The sequence below is a fragment of the Ochotona curzoniae genome, unplaced genomic scaffold (genome assembly GCF_017591425.1).
Source record: "Ochotona curzoniae isolate NIBS_2020 unplaced genomic scaffold, NIBS_Ocur_1.0 contig_2927, whole genome shotgun sequence".
Classification (NCBI taxonomy): Eukaryota; Metazoa; Chordata; class Mammalia; order Lagomorpha; family Ochotonidae; genus Ochotona; species Ochotona curzoniae.
The window spans coordinates 5,211,744-5,228,999 of NW_024465654.1; the positions used below are offsets into that span (position 1 = coordinate 5,211,744).

Here is a 17,256-nt window from a genome sequence, read left to right on the forward strand (position 1 = left end):
GTGATTGCAAAGCATCAGAGATGTAATGTCCTAATGTTGTAGAAGCAGTGGACAATAGGGGAAAAAGTATGCTCTTGGAGATCAGAATTCAAAATAAGAAATGCAAATTCCTGTGAGTCAGTTTTGCCTCACTGCAGTAAAATGCCCGAGATAAGCTGTGCACGCGAGAAGGAGAGGTTTGTTCAGCTCACAGTCTTGAGGGTTCAGAGTCCACATGGTGTGGCCCAAGCTGTGGATCTGGCAAGAGGCCCGTGGAGAAAGGCAGAGCACCCGGGAAGGAAGGCTCACCTGGTGACCAGGGAGCAGATAATACCCTCCGTGACCCCAGGCCCTCCCTCCCAGGCCCACTGTTCCCCACCAAACCCCTGTCACTGTTCCCTGTAGCATTATCTGGGGGACAAATCCTTCATGCAGGGGGCCTGGTTGGGGGCATTCAGCATTGAAACCACAGCAATCGGGGACCAAGATATATTTAGTGAAGTGAATCAGTGCTAGGTACAGGCAGTACATCAACAGTGAGGCTGCTGTGAAATCTCTGGAACATTCTCTACTGCATTCATGCTGTATCAAAGAAGTAGACACAGGACAAGAACTTGAGAGCCTCACAAGACACTTGTTTAAATATTGGAGGTGTTTATTTCAGTTGTAAATCCCGTGCAGTAAAAGAGGTCATTTGCAGGAGCAGCAGCAAAACTACAAGGAACTGTGAGGGAAGTTAGACACCAACAGGACCACAGAAAGGGTAAACTAAAGCACAAAAGACAAAGTGAAGGCAGGAAAAAATACATTTACTGATATTTTTGAAAATAAAAATTGATTTGTCTCTATGAAGCTTTGGTTAAAAATAGCTGAAACTTGATAAACTAATGTCAAATTTGAATGAAAAAAGTGAATATGCATGAATAACTAAGGACAAATGTGGAAAGATATAGTCTGTTCTCTGGCTCCACCAGAAAAGCAAATGTACCTTAAGACTTCAGGCAGTGGAATGGGGTGACTGCGGCACTGGAGCAGGTGGGTCAGTGGTACGTGGAGATGGTTCAGGAAGAGACTCGAGTAAACATGGGCAGTCATTGCATCCTCCACAAGCTACTTAATGTCAGTTTTGTTGTGATAAGAGATGATTTTTTCAGTTAGAATTATTAGGAAGATCTACGATATTGTTCATGTTAAGGTGTCAGTACAGTGCCTGACAACATAGGATGTATTCCATGTCAACAGTAGATTCTGGAAAGATTTCATCGTGATTGGAGTGGCACGATTGGCAGCAATTCAGAACTGTTGAACTATCAAAACCACTTGAGCAATGTCCTTGGAGCATGCCCCACGTCAGGGACCTTGGGATGGTTGGGAGGCTGGGTGGGGCTTCTCCCTTTATTTCCCCCTTTCCCCGAGATACAGAAAAGAAAAAGAGAATGTGGAAGCAGTGGTCTTATTCATATTCCTGTAGCCCTTGACCCTTTGTGCCCTAATTATGTAAAGAGCACCAAAATAAAATAATAATAAACAATACATTCCAGTTAATTTTTTAAGTGGAAGTTGTATTTGAAAGGCAGAGTTATAACGAGAATGGAGAACTATAGCCTTCCATCCATTGATTCACTCCCCAAGTGGCTGTGATGACCACGGCTGGGCCAGCCTGAAGCTGTGAGTTTATCTGTGTCTCCTTCTTTGTATACAGGGGCCTGGGGATTTGGGACATCTTCTGGTGCTTTCCCAGGAACAGTAGCAGGGAGGTGGGTTGGAAGTGGAACAGCAGGAACTTGAACTGGTGCTCCAGTGAGTTGTCTGTGGTGTAGGCTGTGGTTAACCCACTGTTGAGGGCATGGTTAATTTGATGAGCTTTAGATGGGAAGGGATTTTCTGACTCTGGGTGTGAAGGATGAGAATACGAGTTTTCTGTTGCCGTTTCTTGTACAGACTGCCGTTAGGCAATGTACATATCTTTATGGGTTATTGCATGTGTACGTGGGCTGGGTATATAGTGTTTGGTTTCTATTTTACAGCTCTGTGAGTACTTCCTCAGCTTGTCTTCATATTTTTCCTGTAGCTACACAGACTGTCCTTTTGTTATATACTCAAGTCCTTTTGGTATAGTTTTTCACTCATCTTTTGCTTATCTGAATTTCTTCGTAATGTTCCGGTCTGTAAATATTTTTACCATTTAGCACTTCCTGTTAATGTTGCTGTCAACCACATGGGAAACCTGGATGGAGTTGCATGCTGCTGGCTTTGGCCTGGAGCTGCACAGATTATTGTCTATTCTAAGGGAGTATGCTGGATGGAGACTCTCTCTCCCTCTCACTCTACATTTTGAGTAAAAATATATATTTGTTAAAGACTGGCTGGAGCTGCGCTGATCAGGAGCCAGGAGCCTGGAGCCTCCCCCGGGTCTCCCACGCAGGTACAAGGTCCCAAGGCTTTGGGCTGTCCTTGACTGCTTTCCTAGGCCACAAGCAGGGAGCTGGATGGGAAGCGGGACTGCTGGGATTAGAACTGGTGCCCATATGGGATCCCAGCATGTGCAAGGTGAGGACTTTAGGCTCTAGGCTATTGCACCAGGCCCTCAATGTGTTTTTTTAAGCTTCATTTTAATTAAATTTTTTTGGAAAGGCAGATTTAGAGAGAGAGAGAGACATGGAAAGATCCTCTGTCTGCTTATTCGCTCCCCCAGTTGGCCAAAATGGCTGAAGCTGAGCCAGTCTGTTTCCAGGAGCTTCTTCTGGGTCTCCTGCATGTGTACAGCCCTGGAGGCCTAGGGCTGTCCTCTGCTACTTTCCCAGGCCACAAGCAGGGAACTAGATGGGAGCCCTGTTAGCTCCTCCTTTGAGGTGAGTCAACCTGGGTCTCAGGTCTGTGACCCTGAGAAGTGACTGTGGCATGGCTGTACTTTCACTCCTCAGGAAGTCCATTTTGTGGAAAGAGTGACAAGAAAGAGACCCCAGGGTGGGCCAGAGTGCACAAGCCTTGTTCATCTGCTAGGTCAGGTGGCATCCATGCTAGGCAGCCATGGGGTGAGGAGCAGGGCACAGCATAGGGAAACTGAGTCAGGACCCATGAGTAGCATCAAATGACTGGATTGGGAAAGGGGTGAATGTTTGTCCAAGGAGAGAGGAGGTCGGCTGGGGAGAGAGGAAGCATGGCAGTTCCTGGGCACCTGGGCACCTACGCAGAGGTGGTCAGATCTGTGGCTGTGCTGTGACTTGATGCTCTCATGGCGGGCATTTGCAGTCGGTCTGGCTTTGGGAATCACCACTCAGTCCTTGTGCTCTGGTTGAACTCAGGCTCTGCTGGCAGTGGTGCTTGTGTGGGGAAGAAATGCCTGTGAAGTGTTGATCACAGCGCCTGCTGTGTTCCCTTGTTATTTCTTGTCTTTCATGATCCATACAAGTACATAGTAACATGGTAGACAAAGTAAATTGTATTGGTTTGTGTTGGGGTTGCTTGATTTGTGCTTGACTGGTTCTGCCCAATTTTAACTCAGGATGGCAAGAGGCCTTACCTCCTTTCTGATTTCAGTTCATTGGGAATCCTGGGATTCAGAAATGTGGATTGAAAGTAATAGCTTCAATAGCACACGTACCTGATGCCCTGGAGGTGCTGTCCCTGGATGGGGCCATTGACTCGGTGCTCCACACGCTGCAGATGTACCCGGATGACCAAGGTCAGTGCCTTTGAGCTCAGGTTTTGGAACACTTCTTCAGAGACCACCAGCTGTTGGTTGGATGTCTTTAATGTCTTTGTTTAGTTTTAAGATATAAAACAATGAATTTTTTGTGTGTATTTGTATTTTCTTCTAGAAATTCAGTGTCTTGGTTTAAGTCTCATAGGATGCTTGATGACCAAGAAGAATGTGTGCACAGGAGCTGGGCATCAACTGGCAAAAATTCTTGTTTCCAGTTTACAGCGATTTAAGGATGTTCCTGAGGTGCAGGTGAAGGTCAGTGCCGTGCCCTTGCTGGGACTCCGGGCCTTGGGTTTTGGATACAGAAGCTTGCTCAATTTTTGGTTTGCATTCATGGGCATTGCAGTGAACCAGAAACCATCTGTCCTTCATAGTATCTTCATTATCCATTGGATGTGCAACTTGAAGGACTCTCAGCTGATTTCTTAATTGCTGGCTTTTCTTAGGGTTTAGATAAAGAGGCTGTGTGTAGTCCAGTGTTGCTCTGCTCTGTGGTGCTATGCTTACCTCTTGTGATTATGCTTCTTGCTCTTTTTGTTTCACTTGCAGCAAAATAATATATTAAGTGTCTTCACCAAACAGCATTTAAAACATGGGCATAAGAAATGTTTTTGTAAGGATTCCAAGATATCGAGCTAGGTTTAAGTGCAGGGGAGGTTAAGAATTGGATTCTATTGGCTTTTATTGTATGTTAACAAAAGAAAGAGCTTCTCTAAGAGTTTCTGCCATGGTTGTGGTTTTCCTAATAACAGAGTTGGCATCTTTCAGAAACCACACTCAGCAAGTATTTTCTAAATGACAGCTTCGACCAGGAATAAAAATATCTAGGCTTGTACCCTTTGCACAGAAATTATCAGTAAGTTGAGATGATGTAAAGATTTTTTTAAACAAAGTTATAAACTGCTGAGCACGCAACATTCTCCAGTTGAAAGCAACAATGGGTATTGTAAACTTTCTGCAGCCTGCCTCAGGCTAGGCTGAAGCACAGAGGCAGAGCTGAGCAGGAGGAAGGCAGCTGAATGTGTGCGGCCTGGAGCGTCCACTGGAGGGTCTCGATGCTGTAGTTGGGATGTCATAGTTTCTTTAGAAAGTCATAATTAATTGTATACCTAGGACATATGTGCTTCACCTCTCTGCTGCCATATTCGAGTTTGCAGGCAGCTCTGCACTGAGCTGGGCAAGCACACAGCCTTTGATCACTCTGGCTAGTGGGTCTTAGTGAACAGTTGCAGAAACCTGCCCTCTTATGAGCTCAAAATAGCCATTTCAGCATTTAGGAGGTTTCATGAATACATTGTATTAGAAGAGCTAAAATAGTAAAAGCAAAACAAATAAAATATGATGCCCTTTGGCAAGTTTGCCCTAAATAAATGGTACTCTATGGATTCAAACTTTAACTTTGCTGTGAGCAGATAGGGCAGCTCCCTCTTGGGATGTGCTACAGGTGGTTACGAGAAGCAACAGAGCAGATGTGTGGCTGACAGCTAGGAGACTGCTGGCCATGCTGACGCCCCGCATGGGAATGCCTGGGTTTGAATGTCATTTCTAGTGATTCTGGCTTCCTGCAAATGAACATCTGCAAGGGTGGGTGGTGGCTTGAGCATCTGGTTTCCTGCCACCTGTGTGAGGGAACTGGATTGAGTTCTCGGTTCCTTTGTTGGGCCTAGTCCAATCCTGGCTGCTGCAGGCATTTGCAAAGTGTACCAGTGGTTGAGAGATCTGTCTCTGTGCCTCTCTGCTTTTAAATAAACAAATGAATATAAAAGTAGTAATGTATGGCTTCAGCTTTGATGGCTTTTTGGGGTGTTTAGTTCTCCACATCGATGGTGTCAAGAAGATGGGAGATGGACAGGTGCCAGGTAACTCTGGGCCCCAGCAAGAACAACCAGGGAGGTTCTGGGAGGAGAAGGCAGAGTTGTCATCCCGTGCTTGCTTTCTGCATGAACTTTCTGGAGAACAAGGCGTATCCGCATGCTTACCCAGTGTCTCAGAATTTCCAGAGGCTCACAGGAGAAGACTGGCTGCTCAACAGAAATGTGAAGACATGGCAATGCAGGAAGGCTGGTTGTGAGACAAAAATGAAAACCAGGAATCCTCCTAATGGGTAGTTGACAGACCCCATGCCCCACCAGGCCTCCTGTGCCCCTATGCTTGCAGGGTCCACAGTATCATCCCCACATCAAAAGACAACATCCTGCTGCAGGCATTGGAGATGTTGCCAAGAAACTGGGAAACTGCAGTCAACAGCAGCCTTGTGGGAGAAAGGCTGACAAGCTGAGGGGCAGATGTAAGCAGGGTTATTCCTGCAGATTGAGTTACAGGAAGACCTCCTGTGATGGCCTCCTTCTGTTCTCTGTGTACCTGCAGGACTTTCTTTTTTCTAATAAAGGTTTATTTAAGAGATGGTGAGAGAGAGCAATCTCCCGTTCACTGATTGACTCTTCCAGAGCTTGCAGTGGCCACGGTTGTGTCAGGCTGAAGCCAAGAGCCTCCCCTGCCGTTAGAGGGTCCAGGCACCATCTTCTGCTGATTCCTCAGGCCATTATCAGTGACCTGGCTCAGAAGTTGAACATGCAGAACATGAACCGTCATCCATGTGAGGTGCCAAGGTCACAGGCAGCAGCTTAATTTTGTGTCCCAGTATCTGCTGTATTTCTTAAGAGTAAGAAAGTAAGGGGTATTTGTAGGATTGTTGGAAGGCTTAGGGGACAAAATACAAAGGCAACATGTATGAATGCGTAATTAAGTAAATGTAGTGGTAATTAAGTACCACAAGCAGCTTCAGTTTTGTATTACTCCTTTTCTTTTTTGATCATGATTGTTTATGTGATTTCTTTTTATAACTTTGGGTTCCATTTTTAGGGGTTCCTGGCCATCTTGGCAATACTTGAACTGTCAGTGTCTTTTTCCAAGTTGTTGGTCCACCATTCATTTGATTCCGTGATATTCCATCAGATGTCTTCCAGTATTACAGAACAAAAGGACCAACAGGTAGGACCTTGTTCCAGCCGTAAGCTCAGGCTTGTGCGTGTAGCTGGTTCTCATGTCCTTTTCCCTTCTGGCTAGCTCCTGAACCTCTGTTGCAAGAGTTTTGCCAAGTTAGCCCTGGATGATGAGCTGAAGGGAGCAATGCTGCAGCGGGCCTGCGACCAGAACAGCAGTGTCATGGTGGAGTGCCTGCTGCTCCTGGGAGCGGACGCCAACCAAACCAAGGAGGGCACTTCCTTAATCTGCCAGGTAAATACCAAAGGCCTTGCTTCTGTCTCTTCTCTGTTACTTGGCCTCTGTTACTAGGATGCTCTTACAAACGTCCTAGTCTCCTGTTTTAAGAAGCCTGAGATAAATTATAATCTTCACAAACTATATAGAGCATCCAACTGTTATACAGCCCAGTAGTTTGTAGTTTACAGAGTTCAGAAAGTTAAACTTAAAGGACTGTGCTACTGTGGTATTATGGGGGAAGATGATGGGAGGGAAAACGACTGGGGAAGCACTGGACCTACAAAACTGTGTCATGGAATGTAATTATGACCATGAGTTGTGTGGCCATCGTCACAGCTTTGGAACAGTTTCATCATGTGCAAAGACCCTCCTTTATTCCTTGTTTCTTCTTTCTCAAGTGTAGTTTACCTCCTTTTCCCAAACTGTCACCTGTGTATTTTCTGTGTCTCTATATTTGCCTATTGTAAGCATTTAGAAAAACTCCCTGTGTTAACTGTAATCATGTACTGTCTGGCCAACATCTCCGTGTCCTGTCCTCCCGGCCAGCCACTGTGGTAACCAGTACCCCACCTATGTAGGATCAGCTCTTTCAGTTTCCATATGTGTGTGAGGTCATGTGTTGTTTGTCTTTCTGTGTCTGGCTCATCTCACATTACATAGTGCTGTCCGGGTTCGTCAGGTTGTCATAAACAATAGGACTTTTTCATTCTTATGTAATATTCCACTGTGTTTGGATACCACATTTTGTTTACCCATTCTTCAGTTGATGGACACTTGGTTTGATGACATGTTTTAGCTGGTGTAAGTGGCAGTGCAATAAACATAGGAATGTTGATGTCTTTTGCCCAGACTTCAATTCTCTTAAATATAAGTGTCCATTAGTGGGACTGCTGGATCATGTGGTTGTCCTCTTTTTAATATATTAAGGAGCTTCCTTGCTGTTTCCCATTTGGCTGCACTAACCTATGCTCCCCCAGAACAATGCCAAGTGTTCCCTTTTCTTCATCTCCTCACCAACACCTCAGTATCTTTTGTTACTTTCCATCTGCATTCCTTTGATGACTACCGATCTTGAGCATTTTTTCATATTCATGTTGGCCATGTTCCTGTGTTCTTTTGAGAAATGACTGTTTTGTGCATTGCAGTAGTCTGCACTGCACAATTTGGCAGGTGGCTTGTGGTTCACGTTGGCAGAATTTTAGAGTGTCCAGACGTGCCCTGCTTTGGACTTGTCTGCCTGCCTGTCAGGTTGAGAAGTGGTGGCTCTGTCCCTTACTCTTCATCTCCGGCTTGCTCTCCAGCCATACTGTACGCCATCCACACTTCCAGGGAGTTGATTGTTTTCTGGCATTTTCCACTGTGTGTTTAGGTTCTCTGCCTGTAAATTCCTCCAAGGGCTGGTGTTTGTGATTGTACATTGTACCTGGAGGTGCAGGAGCAGAGACCCTGTGTTGTCGCCAACCCCTAAATGTGTATGATGTCGTAAATTGTCCTTTTGTTCTCCTTCCATCCTGATCTGTGCGCATGCTTACATCTATCAGCTGTGCTACTCCTTCAAACCTTGCTCCGTCTTCACTTTTTTCTACAAAGTCCTCCTACACATGCAAGCCTTCATACACAGAATTCCCTTCTGCAAGTCTGTGATTGGATGTGTGCACCTCCCAAATACTCTGGGTTGACTGTGTGTAAGCAGAAATACGCAATGTTCATCTATGTCAGTCCTTGTTCCTCCTCCGCTGCTTTGCATCCAGGATGTAGCTGACAAGTACTTTGTCAAATGTGCTACCTGTGCTAGAAGTTTTCTAAGTTGCATGAATTTCAGAGTAGCTCTATCTATATTTTCTAGACATGAAATGACATTTCAACCAAGCAGTTGTACAGTGATCCAACATCTATTAGAATTAATAAGCAGGGTACTATGTCTTCAAATGATTTAATTTTAAAACCTTACTTTATTTAATTTCACACTTGCCCATGGATTTCAGTTGATTTGTCAACTATAAGATTAGCAGTGCTAATTAGCAATCAACATGAAACTAACAGAGCATATAACTTAGTTCATGCCTCACTATATTTATGTATTCAAATCAGATATTCAAATTATTTCAATTTAGTCACATTTCTTGTAAGCAAGTGACATTGAAAAGAGTCACTTCTCTCTTATTAAATATAATCAAGTCAGTCACCTCAGTAATTTATTTTTATTGTATATTTTTTGTGTGAAAAACACTACATGCTAGTTAGAGGTGCTAAGTTTCTAGTTTCTCATTAGAAATGAGCATACTGAAGCATTTCAGTGCAGTAGCACTAACTCCTCAGAAATCATCTTAATCTGTTCAAATCCTCCTATGGATGACACTTGATCTTCTTCTCAAATTCTGGACTTCATGCGCTTGTTTCTCATCAGGGTGGGTGATTGGGGAGATAGTGTGCGGTTCCAACACAGCACTGTCGCTTCACATCCCTTAGAAACACCTCAATTCCAGGGAAAGGTCGGCCCTGAGGTCATCATCTCCCCAACTTGTGTGTAAACATTTTGCCCAGTGCCGGGCATGCAGTGTCTCTACAGTCTCCTAGTTCCTAAAGCATCCCGTCCCATCATGCTTCTGAAGCCAGTCTGCAGTGGCCCAGGCACACGGTGGGTCTTGTTCTGTCCTGTGTTGAGGCCCCTGAAGTCTTGGCAGCCCTCGCCATGGGTACCCTCCCTGAGCCCCAGCTGTGTGAGCACCATGCTCAGACAAGAGCATCTGTGGAGATTCACATGGGACCTCAGGAGCCCAGGCACTGGAAACCTGGCAATGTCCTTGCCTGTGGCTGTGAGGGTTCCATTGTTGTTGTTTCATTCGGTTATTTGATGCCTCCAGGGCAGGCTGGGCACTGCACTGACCACTGTAGCATGCTGATTTCCCATTAAGTCACAGGAGCTGTGGAATGTGTGGACAGTACATGTAGCGTCTGGAGCCTGGGCATGACTCGGTCTCAGTGGTGACCCTTGGATTCTGTCCCCTCTTAGCCACTTCTTCCATGAGAGATTACTTGATTTACACTAATCTCACATTTCTAGCATTAACCTCATTCAGTGTTCTCCATCTGTTCCCAAGGTGCCTTTTGCGTCCTTCTGGTTTGTTTCCACTAAGCTTTGAGATGTGTGGTAGAAGGTCACCCCACAGGGAAGACTCCCAAGCACGTGATCTGTTTCTTTGCCTTTCGGAACAGGTCTGTGAGAAAGAGAGCAGTCCCAGACTGGTGGAGCTGCTGCTCAACAGCGGGTCCCGGGAGCAGGATGTGCGCAGGGCACTGGCCATCAGCATCCGGAAGGGCGACAGCCAGGTCATCAGCCTGCTCTTGAAGAGGCTGGCCCTGGATCTGGCTAACAACAGCATCTGCCTTGGGGGATTTGGCATCGGCAAGATTGAGCCTTCTTGGCTTGTTCCTCTGTTTCCAGATAAGACGTCTAACTTAAGGAAGCAGACAAGTAAGTTTAGCAAGGATATCTTGTACAATTCTTCTTTTAGTGGTGGTTTTTAATCCCAGTGTCTGTATCCTTTCCTACTCCAGAGTCTGCCTTGCCCTGGCCGTCCTCTCATTCTTCTTGTCTCCTCACACCTGCTGCTTTTGTATAGGGACATGTTTCAGACCCCATGAAGTGTGGATGGATGGTTCTTCTCCCTGCTCCTGAAACACATGTGTCATTTTTTCCTCTGGGAGATTATAAACATTGTGAAGTCAGGGTCAGTTCCTGCCAGTGCAGAGTCTTAGCTCAGGCACTGCTCTATACACGGCCTGCAGTGGTTAGATAGTTAAAGTATTGGCAAAACTTGGTAATAACTTGTGTGACTAACCATGTGCGAAAACAAAAATTTCATACGTGGTTGGTTGTTGTAAATTTGAATTGCCCTCAATGTACTAATGGGGAAGTAGGTTGAAGGATATTTTTGAGTTCTTTGAACTACTACTTCAGTTTTTCTTTAATAAATTTAAACTTTGGGCTTTTAAAAAAAGATTATTTGAAAGACAGAATTTCAGAGAGAGACAGACAGATCTTTGATCTACTGGGTCACTCCACAAATGATTACAATGGCATAAAGCCAGAAGGCAGGAGTTTGTTCCTGGCTTACCACATGGGTACAGGAGCCCAGGCACTTGGGTCACCCTCTACTGTTTTCCTAGGCATGTTAGCAGGGAACTGGATTAGAAATGGAGCAACTAGAACTTGAATAAACATACTTACAGGAGCTGGCACTGCGGGCAGCAGCTCAATCCAGTAAAGCATAGTGCCAGCACTATTCAAAAGGCCTGGCACAATGGTTCAATTGGCTGACCCTCCCCCTTCAATGCCAGGATCCTTTGTGGGCATTGGTTTATGTCCTGGCTAGCTCCATTTTCCATCCAGTTTCCTGCTTGTGGCCTGGGAAAGCAGTGGAGGATGGCCCAAAGCTTTGGGCTTTGGATTGGCTCAGTTGCAGAAGCTGTTGCCACTTGGGGAGTGAACGAACAGATGGAAGATCTTTCATCCTGTGTCTCCTCCTGTTTGTATATTTATTTGCCCATCCAACAAAAATAAATGTTAAAACATACTACTCAGAAATAAAATGTTACAAAAATAACAAATTGGAAGTATCAGTTGATATTTTTCATGTGTACACACACCTTTTTGACCCAACAGTAATCATTGGGAGTCCATCTTGGCAGACATTATCAATGTGTATAAGTATTTCTGTTTACAGACCTAATTAAGCCTTTATACAGGCGGAGGATCAGGAAAAAGCTCTCAGTTTCTGAGGAAGCTTGGTGTGATCTAGGCTGTTTCTAATGGTTGATTTCTAACTGCTGCAATGTCTCCTAATATTTAGATATAGGAGCTGTACTAGCGAGAATGGTTCTGCGATACCAGATGAAAAGTACGGTGGAGGAGGGAGCCTCCCCAGGCGGTGAGGAAAACTTTTCTGAGAGTGTCCTGGACAAGTTCGATGAGTGGGCTTTCATTCCCGACTCCTCGATGGACAGTGTGTTTGGTCAGAGTGACGATCTGGACAGTGAAGGTATTTTTTTCACAAAATCGTTTATTTCCATTTCATGTATGCACACATGAGCAATGAGCAGTGAGGACTCAGGTGGAAACCTGATTTGATTTACCTGAACAACCCAAGGAAAGCATCTGTGCGTAGTCAGAAGCTGCGATGCTCACTGACTCCGTTGAAGCAGCACCCCAAGAAAATGTGACTGCAGCTGCTGGGTACTGGTGATGCCATTTGCCATGACAACCCTCACTCGGGCAGGCTGGAACTGGGTTCTATGTTCTGCCAGTGTCAGAGTTCTGAGGCCATGAGAGGCACATGGCCCTGCTGAGACTTGGGAAGTGAGGCTTGGCCAGCAGTGTTTAGAGAAGAGCACGTAGGTTAGGTACCTGGGACACTATCACGTGTAGAAAGTGGTTAGTGAACATATGTTTCACCTTTATTAAAGTTAAAATTTTTCATTGATCACTTGAGAAAATATTTAAGAGAGAGTGTTGTTAAAGATACCTAATGACAATGGTTAAGGCTGACAGGTGGTAGAGCTCTGTTTGGGATGGAAATTGCATGCAGAACTTCATTATTAGTGTAATATGACGAAAGACCCTGACAACCAGCTAAAGGAGCGACAAAGCAAAGCCATTCCAAAATTCTGCTGCCGAACTCCAAGGAGTGTAGTACTTTGAATCTCATCTATTTATTTATTTCGAGAAAGGATTTTCCATCTATTGATTTACGCCCCAGTTACCTATAACAGCTAAAGCAAGGAGGGTCAGACTGAGGCCAGCAATTGGGAACCCTGTCTGGTCCCACACATGAGTATCAGGGAGCCAGGCTAGCCACTGCCTCCCAGGCTGCTCACCAGCAGGAAGGTGGAATGAGGAATAGGCCAAGCCTGGAACGCAGGCATGCTGATAGACTGTCAGATATTGTGACTGCTGTGCCTAAAGCCCATCTCAGTATGTTTAACACTCAGCTCTATTGAGAAACAATTTCTAATGAATCAGATACATTCATTTTAAGTATTTGTGAATCTTGACAACTTAGGTATTCCTGTGGTCAGCTGTCAGTTTGTGCAGTGTGTCTTTCATCTGGGAGCCTTTGTGCCCCTCTGCCCATGGCCTTGACCACCACTGACCCACTTTACCTTCACCATTGAGAGAAAGGAATGTTCCCTCAGTTTCATCTAGATGGATTATCCAGGGGGTACTCTGGTGTGTCTGGCTACTTTCCCAAGTGGCTGTGCCCTGCTGTATGCCCACCATTAATGCCCAAGATTTAGAATTGTTCTATGTCCTTAATACTCGTGTTGTCAGGTAATCTAACGCTAGCTCTTCCAGTGCAGCTAAGTTCTGGCTCATATGGAGTTTGCTGTCATGTCCCACAGGATTAATGATACTGAGGAGATTTTCCACTAGGCAGTTCATGTATTTCCTTGGTCAATTGTCCAAATGTTTTGCATTTCATTCGTTTTGTTGTAAAAAAAAATTCTTTGTATATTCTTCATACAAGTCATGAGACTCTCTACCGTTCAAATGAATAAAATTAAATTTAAAAATGAATAAAATGAAAAAACAAATGGAATGGGAAATGTAAACCAATAGATTTTTAAAAGAAGTACATCAGATTGATTTTTGTGTTAGCATTTTATTGTGTGGATTTGCCAAGCTCATTTATGACTTCAAGCAGCTCCTTAGATTCTGTAGGATTTTCTGTGTTCGCTGCTGTAACACTTGCTGGTAGCTAGGATGGGGTGACGTCTCACTTCCTGATCTCCACTCCTCACGGCCTCTGCTGCGGCTGTGCTGAGACCTCGGACACTGTGTGGAGTGGAGGTGCTGAGCCAGGATGTCCCTCCTTGGTTCCCACGTGCAGAGCCAGAGATTCAGCCTGCCAGGCTACAGCGTCTGCATTTCCACGGACGCTGTCATGCGCTGTGGAACCTGCTTGCTCAGGATAGTGTCCTAGTCTTCTCTGTCACTAGTGGGTATTGGAGGATGCTTGGCTGTATCTGTTGAAAAGCTCCTATTTTCAACCTTTAATCTACTAATGTGCTCAACAATGTTGATTTTTCTTTAAATCTGATTTCTTGGGATAAATCCCATTTGTTATAGAATATTATAGTTTTTAATGTACCATTACAGTTTATTTTCCAAAAATGTTTAAGAGAATTTTGCAACTGTTATGAATGGCTTCTTTATTAAGAGTATCTGGACTGTAAAATAAGCTTGAGGAGTTCCTGGCTCCATTGTTTCATGAGGACTTTGTGAAGCAGCAGCATTTCCTTCTGAAATGTCTGATAGAATGAGCCAGTGAAGACCGTCTAGGTTTGGGGTTTGGGAGAAGGAAATTTTAATAGCAAATTTAGTAACTTTATTGTGTTTATGGTTCCTGTGATTTATCCCATCAGGTTGTTAGTGATTTTCAATGAATGAATCATTTTCACACATTGCCTGATTTATATTATTTATGTTCATTAAAGTAATTCTGTTTTTAACCTCCAGCATTTGTAGCATCTATAGAGACATCTGATTTTTCACTCTCGACATTGCTTACTTGTAGCTTTTCCTTTTTCCTTATTAATTCTAGCTCAGCTATCAACTTCATTAATGTTTTCAAGGAATCAGATTTTGCTGCATTGACTTCATTTTCTGTGACTTCTTATTAATTTTGCAAGAATTTTGCTTATTTTTATCAGTTGGCTGTTCTTTTTATGAATGCTCAACGATAAAGTTGGTGACACTGATTTTTAGGCCATTATGTTCGTGGCTGTGCATGCATGTGCCACCGAGCATCACCAGCTGCGTCCTAAAACTTTGCCGTGTTTTCATTCAGTTTTAACATTTCATTTACAACTTCATTGACTTATGGGTTAATTAGAAGACTGGGGGATTTTCCAAATATTGAGGAGTTGTCTGGGTAGTTTTTTTGCTACTGATTTCAGTGTAATGTAAGAGAACCAGTCCAGACAAGCCCTGCCCTTTCAGTTTTATGGAAATAAACTGAGCTACGTATCAAACACTTGGTGTGTGTAGTTACAAGCAAGTGATCCGCAGTTGGGGTTGGGTCAGTGGGGGTGAAACTGCAGTGTTTTTCACGTCTTCTGTATTTGGACTGATAGTTCTTCTGACTTGTAATTAAGGAAGACATGTTGACTTTGTATTATGGATGTATAAAGTCTTGTAGTTTTAGCAGTTTATGCTTTGCATATTTTGATTGTTTTTGAGTAAAATCTTTGAGGATTCTTGTGTGTGTGTGTGTGTGTGTGTGTGTGATGACGTAGTAACCCCTTGGTATTAACACAGGTTGTGGTTAGTATCGTTTCCTCCCTCCTGTGAGTGGTTCTCTTTTGCGTTTCTTCTTCCTGCAGCTGGCCGGAACCCTGGGGCAGGTGACAGGAGCTCTGGCTGAACCCTGTTCTGGGAGCACAGCGACCTCAGCCTCCGTGGTTGGTGCAGGCTCTCTCTCAATTCCTTTGCTTGTGCCTTCAGCCCTTGAACTGCCACCAGGCAGAAGGCCAGGCGATTGTAGGCTTCTGTGGCCACTTTCCCTCTGCTGGAACCTTCACACTTCTGCACTGTCTCTCCCCCAGGGCCTGCACCCAGTAGTTTAGAGTGATTTGTAGTTTTCTTGTTTCTTTTCTTATGAGAATACATTCATGCGTATTACTCCAAAATGTTTGAAATGGTTCTCTTTGAATATTTTAAATGAAGGAAAACAGACATGTTAACATGAAAAAATTATAAAATACATAATGTTCTTTTTATAATATGCTTGTGGATATTTCATAAGCATAAAATAATTATAAAAACTAATGTTAAGATATATAAATATAAGAACTGATTTTATTAGAATATTTAAACATAAAAATAAATCACAGAACCAGTTAAATTTTAATAATGAACCAGGAAAGGATTTTTTTGTGTGTCAAAACTTATCTTGAATTTTGTCATTTTTTTAATGTTGATTGTATAATTTGTTTTAGACATTTGAAATCAATGCTCTGTTTGCAAAAGAAAAAGTGGTAGAACTGTAAATCTTGGGCCTGGCATGATAGCCTAGCGGCTAAATTCTCACCTCACGTGCTCAGAGATCCCATATTATTCTTGCCCCACCCGCTCGTGGCCTGGGAAAGCAGTAGAGGACAATACGAGTCCTTGGGACCCAGCACTCAGAGGGAGACCCAGAGGAAACTTCTGTCTCCTGATTCAGATCAGCTCAGCTGAGGCTGTTGCAGCCACTTGGGGAAGGAACCAGTATCTGCAAGATCTTTCTGTCTCTCCTTCTCTGTGGATCTGACTTTCCAATTAAAAAACATATTGTAAGTCTTAAAATTATTTTTAAAAATATTTCCATATGATTTAGCTTTAATAATAAGCTTTTACATATTCAGCTTCTTGAAAACTCATATTTTAAAAGTTGTCCCCTTCTTTCATAAAGCAATTCTTGGCAACTCCTGTTTATCTCTATGCTTTTCTGTAAGAGAAACCATGGTATGTGAAATGGAATAGAGATGTTCAATCAGGCAATTTCAGATATGATTCTGGTGTTTGCAGCAGGACTTAAAACATTTTAAAGAAGACTTCAGAGAGACAGAGGTCACGGTGATCAGATGGTTTTGCTAGAGCGGGGGCTTCTGTGGCCGCTGAGATCTTCTGAGGCATGGATGTACTTTGCACCTGCAGATCTTCATTATCCAGTACTTAGGGAATGGTTGTCACAGACTAGACACTAATTATTTATGGAAGAGGAGAGATGCAGCTCAGCTTGAAAGAAATACTAGTGTGCCATATCATTGTAAAGACATTACAAAGGGAATGGGCTGGGAAGTTTCCCTTATGGATGTGTTCAACTATGTACAACTTTATGATGGAGCCCACTTGTCTTCCTCACCCTCATGCTATTTTACTGTCTCAAAACAGGAAGTGAGGGCTCACTTCTTATGAAAAAGAAATCAAATTCAATTAGTGTGGGAGAGTTTTGCCGGGATCCTGGATTGCAACGCTGCTCCCCGAATCTGCCCAGGCATTCCAGTTCACTGGTGAGTGAGATTGTGACTGTGTCTTTTGTGGATGGCATTCTGTTAATAGCTTGTACCTAAGCCAGGAGCAATTAGGAGGAATTCCCTGATGTAAAAATTGTGTGCAGAATATAAAAAAAAAATAGAAGTTAGTCATATTAAACTTACACCTGGGAACTTTTGAGCTCATACGGTGTGAGTTTATTGGGGTATATATGTACTGAGTGAAAACATGTTTAAATGGTTTTACCTTTGGTTTTTTTTTTTTTGGAAAAATTGCAAAAGAGAAGAAGATAGAGGGAAGGAGGGAGGGA

The 17,256-nt window shown here is 43.7% G+C and overlaps 1 protein-coding gene across 3 annotated transcripts in view; it reads left to right on the plus strand.

Annotated features, from left to right (window-relative positions):
• LRRK2 (leucine rich repeat kinase 2) overlaps window positions 1-17,256 on the plus strand; it is a 109,366-nt gene that overhangs the window by 32,111 nt on the left and 59,999 nt on the right. For all 3 annotated transcript variants that reach the window (XM_040978886.1, XM_040978885.1, XM_040978884.1), the window contains exons 15-21: window positions 3,520-3,664; window positions 3,801-3,940; window positions 6,548-6,676; window positions 6,752-6,922; window positions 10,124-10,382; window positions 11,761-11,949; window positions 16,845-16,963. In XM_040978886.1, coding sequence (XP_040834820.1) covers window positions 3,520-3,664; window positions 3,801-3,940; window positions 6,548-6,676; window positions 6,752-6,922; window positions 10,124-10,382; window positions 11,761-11,949; window positions 16,845-16,963 — 1,152 coding nt within the window. The remainder of the gene's footprint in view (window positions 1-3,519; window positions 3,665-3,800; window positions 3,941-6,547; window positions 6,677-6,751; window positions 6,923-10,123; window positions 10,383-11,760; window positions 11,950-16,844; window positions 16,964-17,256) is intronic.